Here is a 5,575-nt window from a genome sequence, read left to right as displayed (position 1 = left end):
ACTTCCTTGGAGCTGACAGACTCAGCCGTGTATCTCTGTGCCAGCAGCCAAGACACAGCCCTGCATGATCAGGTGCCTCTGAGACAAAAACACTCCTGCCCCAGCTCAGGAAGTGGTGGTGAGTGTGTCAACTGCCTGCCTGGCTGGCCCAGGCCAGGCAGAGTGGACAGTCTTCCCCAGATATTCATTTCTTGTCATGTTTTAATGCTCACAAAGATCATGCAAGGTAAGTATTATTTTAACTGTTGATACATCTGCATGAACATGAATTGCCCAGATCTCATACTTCATATTGTTATAGCAAGGACTCTGACTCAAGATTGTTTTCAACACTTGTGTTCTCTTTTCCCCAATGAAACTGTCTCCCTGAGGAACAAATTAGATATGCATGTGGGTTATGTGAAAAAAGATAGAATTTGGGGTTCTATGATATAAACTGTTATTCATGAATGGCAGCCACGGATCACAGGGTATTCCAATGGGTCGAATGTCTCAAATAAAAACAGCGTTTTTCATTACCCTGACATCGGCACGTCCCTCCATGTCCCTCCTAAGCCTGCATTCCTTTGTGTCAGTACGCCATCCTGTGCTGGGCAGCCAGCTTCTCTCCACCCAGAAAGGTGGGTCACGGGCCCAAGGGGGCTCTGCTTACTCCCTCCCCCAACATGGGCGGCCCTGGATCCTGTGAGCATGAAGGACTGTATCTGCTTTGGCCGGTGGACTGTCTTGTCAGTGAATTGATAAGAAATAATCCAAACAAGTCCTCAAGTCTTGATGAGCTTGCGATGAGGTTGGGAACAGATACCTGGATAAACATGGTGGGTGGAGGGACATTCTCAGGTCTGCGGTCAAATAAACCGGAAATGGGCCTTGAAATCCTATTGGGACACATGAGTCGTAAGGGCAGCAGGAAGCCAGAAGGATTTCCGCAAGACTGAAGACTACAGAAATATGCACATATATAAAAGTAATAAATATATTAATGAAAAATAAAAAAAATTATCTTGTGGACTAGAATATACAAAAAATTTTACCAGTTTTACGTTAAGGTTACCGCAACTTGTAAGGCAACTATTCACGCAGGTTTGATAGCTTATGTTGAAAGGTGTCGGATTCATGATCTCCGAAAATATTTACCTTTGGGGCCAGGGACCAGTCTTCACCACCCAAGAGCTTTTGTGTAGCCGAGTATAAAAAGGGACAAGGAAAGCTTCTCTCACAGACATCGGAAGGGAAGGGAGAGCACCCCCACTTGCTAGTCTAATCAAGGTCTTATATATTTCATCGGACCCACTCACAACATACATCTTAAATTAACAAGATTAGAACTGACAATAGAAAGATCTCACCAAACTCACTTCTACAATATACATCTTAAGATAAAAGGATTAGTCAGAAGGTTCTTGTTAAGGAAAAACATATTCTTGAGCAAGATACTATGCTATATTGACTAAACAAAGCAAGGTAGAAAGAATCTTTGTCCTTTTCTCCTTAAGAGCCCTGGACCCCTTTTGCCTTCTTGAGGACTCGCCCTTTCTCCTCGGGGACCTGGACTTCTTATCAGTTAGCCTAGGGATTGACTCTCAGGTTCATCTTTGATTTGAGCCTCTGGGGGAGGAGGTGTGGCCCCTGAGTGACAGCTTGGCTGTGGGGCCTGGCAGGGACAGTGACATCTCAGAAGGACTCCCTGGAGAGCCCCTCTCCCCTCTCATCCACACTCAGACCAGAGGGCCCTCCGCCCGCCCCATCCCCACCATGAGCCCCTGCCTCCTGGGCTGTGTGGTCTTCTGTCTCCTGCAGGCAGGTGAGTCCTGGGGGCAGGGTCCCCTTCGGGGTCCCAGCACTAAGCCTGTCTGCTGTGACATCGGTCCTCCTTCTCCACAGGGGCGGTCCATGCTGGTGTCACTCAGGACCCCAGATTCCAGGTCGTGAGGACAGGACAGAGGGCGACACTGACGTGTACTCAGGATCTGGGTCATGACCGCATGTACTGGTACCGACTGCCACTTGGAGGCACTGTTTCATAATAAGCAGAATGTGCTGGGAGGGTGTGAGAGTCACCCCGGGGAGGGCAGCTTAACAGAACCTTGTCTATATCATGCCTGCATCTGGGAGCAGGTCTGAACTCCCTGAGTGGTCCTGGGACACATGGAGCCAGCACAAACTCCTCACTGACCAGGGAACTGGGGACCGGCCTGGACCATGGGATGAATGAACACAGAGGGTCGTGACCTAACTCAGCACGGGAAGTGGAATGGTGAAGGGGTTGGGGTGGCTAGTGAGGGCCTGGTGGCTGATGATGAGTGTCAGGCAGGGTCAGGAAGAGAAGAACAAGGCATATTGTGTGCATATGGGACCAGGGGATGAAGCTCACCTCACAGCCAGGCTTGCTGAGGGGCTGTCAGAACAGGGAAGGGCATAGAGGAGCCAGCCCTGCGTATTGGTAAGGGGTCCAGTGGACAAGGGCAGCCTGATAGACACAGAAGTGACATCATAGGCAAATGCTCCAATCAGGGAAGCAGGACCTTCAGCACTTTACACCACTCACTCCAGGAGACCCGCCCCCAGCCAGCAGTGGTCTTGGGTTCCTGATGCTGCCATGGGCTCCAGGCTCCTCTGCTGCGTAACTCTCTGCCTCCTGGGAGCAGGTGAGTCCTGGACACAGTGTGGGAGCTTCTGAGATGACTGTTTTTGCCATCCCCAAAATACAAGACTACTGGAAAGCGCTGCAGCAGGAGGCTTCCCCCTGTTCTCTCCTCTCTACTTCCTTGTCTCTTCCCAACAGGCCTGGTGGATTCTGAAGTCACCCAGACCCCAAAATTCCTGACCAAATCAAGAAAACAGCAAGTGACACTGAGATGTTCCCCTGAATCTGGACACCGCTCTGTGTACTGGTTCCAACAGGCCCTGGGCCAGGGCCCCCAGTTCCTCGTTCAGTATGTTGATGGAGAAGTGTATCAAAGAGGAAACATGTCAGATCGATTCTCAGGTCAACAGTTAGGCTCAGAACTGAACTTGACCTCCTTGGAGATGATGGACTCTGCTTTGTATCTCTGTGCCAGCAGCCCAGACACAGCCCTGCATGATCAGGTGCCTCTGGGACAAAAAGAGTCCTGCTCCAGCTCAGGAAGTGGTGGTGAGCGTGTCAGCTGCCAGTGTGCCAAGCCCCATCTCTGGTAGAGCAATAGATTTTCCCAGACATTCATTTCTTGGTATGTTTTAATGCTCACTAAACTCATGCAAAATAAGTATTATTTTAACTGTTTATATATCTGAGGGGATGTGAATTGCCCAGATCTCATACTTCATGACTGTTACAGCTAGGACTGCAGCTCAAGTTTCTTCTCAACACCTGTGGTTCCTTTCCTCATGGAACTGTCTCCATACAGAGCAAGTTACATATACGCGTTATTTTATGTGTAACAAGATACAGTTTGGGGCTCTGTGATATGAAATGTTACTTAATGAATGGCAGCCACACATCACAAGGAGGTATTCCCATGAAAAGAATGTCTCAGATAAAAAAGAGCATTTTTCACTTACCCTGATGTGTGCCACGTCTCACCACTGTTGCTCCTAAGTGTGCATTACTTTCTGCCAATCCGTCGTCCTGTGCTGGGCAACCAGCTTCTCTCCTCCCAGAAAGGTGGGTCACAGGCCTGAGGCCTCTCCCGACATGGGAAGCCGGGGCTCCTGTGATCATGAAAGAGCTGTACCTGCCTTTGGCTGGTGGACTGTCAGTGAGTTGATAAGAACAGATCCAAACAATTCCTCAAATGCTGATGAGGCTTCAATGTGGTTGGGAGCAGACACCTAGAGAAACACGGTAGGTGGAGGGCCATTCTCAGGGCTGCGATCAGTTAAAGCAGAAATGGGCCTTGAAGTTCTACTGGGACACATATCATGAAGGAGAGCAGGAAGCTAGAGGGAATTTCCCAAGATGCAGAGCTATAGAAATATGTAGACAAATTAAAGTAATATACACATTTACAAATTGTCTCTGGAATAAAGTGTAGATAAAATCGCAAACTGTTTACAGAAAGATTACAACAACTTGTAAAGCTCAAGTCCATTGATCTGGATGGGTCTTGTGTTGTGAACTGTTCACTCAGGTTCATTTCTGATTTGAGCCTCTGGGGGAAGGGGCGTGGCCACCTGAGTGACAGGTTGGCTCCGGAGTCTGGCAGGGACAGTGACATCTCAGAAGGACTCCCTCATTAAAGGAAAGTTAATGTTCTTTGGCGGAGAAGGCAATGGCACCCCACTCCAGTACTCTTGCCTGGAAAGTCCCATGGACGGAGGAGCCTGGTGGGTGGCAGTCCATGGGGTCGTGAAGAGTCAGACATGACTGAGCGACTTCACTTTCACTTTTCACTTTCATGCATTGGAGAAGGAAATGGCAACCCACTCCAGTGTTCTTGCCAGGAGAATCCCAGGGACGGGGGAGCCTGGTGGGCTGCCGTCTCTGGGGTCGCACAGAGTCGGACACGACTGAAGCGACTTAGCAGCAGCAGGAGCAGGTTTGTCATAGCTTTTCTTCCAAGGAGCAAGCATCTTTTAATTTCATGGTTGCAGTCACCATCCGCAGTGATGTTGGAGTCCAAGAAAATAAAGTCTTTCACTATTTCCATTGTTTCTCCATCTATTTGCCAAGAAGTGATGGGCCTGAATGCCATGATCTTAGTTTTCTGAATGTTGAGTTTTAAGCCAGCTTTTTACTCTCCTCTTTCATCTTCATCAAGAGGCTCTTTAGTTTCTCTTTGCTTTTTGCCATTAGGGTGGTGTAGCAGTATACTACCATTGGTACCATTAGGTACCAGTACATGCGGTCATGACCCAGATCCTGAGTACATTTCAGTGTTGCAATCTGTCCTGTCCTCACAACAGGAGATATCAGTACGCCACCCTAATGGCAAAAAGCAAGGAGAAACTAGAGAGCCTCTTGATGAAGGTGAAAGAGGAGAGTAAAAAAGCTGGCTTAAAACTCAGCATTCAGAAAACTAAGATCATGGCATCCAGTACACTGGTGTCATCTGCATATGTGAGGTTATTGACATTTCTTCCAGCAATCCTGATTTCAGTTTGAGCTTCATGCAGCCCAGCATTTGGCATGATGTACTCTGCATATAAGTTAAATAAGCAGGGTGACAATATACAGCCTTGATGTACCCTTTTCTTTTCCCAATTTTGAGCCAGTTCGTTATTCTACAAAAGTATGTAGATAAATAAACATACATAGTAGTGAAGAATTATCTCTGGAATACAGCACACTTAAAGTTGTAAGCTGTTACAGAAATGATACAACCACTCATAAGGCTTATGTCCATTGAGCTGGACATAAGTTCTGTTGTGAACAGTTCACTCAGGTTCATTTCTGATTTGAGCCTCCGGGGAAGGGGCATGGCCTCTGAGTGACAGGTTGGCTCTGGGGCCTGGCAGGGACAGTGACATCTCAGAAGGCCTCCCTGGAGAGCCCTCTCCCACTCATCCACACTCAGACCAGAGGGCCCTCCGCCCTCCCCGCCCCTGCCATGAGCCCCTGCCTCCTGGGCTGTGTGGTCTTCTGTCTCCTGCA

The 5,575-nt window shown here is 48.4% G+C and overlaps 1 gene segment (V, D, J or C); it reads left to right on the top strand.

Annotated features, from left to right (window-relative positions):
• Positions 1-1,755: 1,755 nt before the first annotated feature.
• LOC120859600 lies at positions 1,756-2,936 on the top strand (the record flags this gene model as incomplete). The annotated part of the segment is given in 3 exon segments: positions 1,756-1,804; positions 1,885-2,013; positions 2,786-2,936. Coding segments are annotated over 3 exon segments (329 nt in total), but the record flags the coding sequence as incomplete, so codon positions are not given.
• Between the last annotated feature and the right edge of the window lie 2,639 nt (positions 2,937-5,575).

This window comes from Oryx dammah, unplaced genomic scaffold, assembly GCF_014754425.2.
Source record: "Oryx dammah isolate SB20612 unplaced genomic scaffold, SCBI_Odam_1.1 HiC_scaffold_1856, whole genome shotgun sequence".
Taxonomy (NCBI): Eukaryota; Metazoa; Chordata; class Mammalia; order Artiodactyla; family Bovidae; genus Oryx; species Oryx dammah.
Note: the sequence above shows the minus strand (reverse complement) of the source record. Positions and strands in the feature narration are given on the sequence as shown.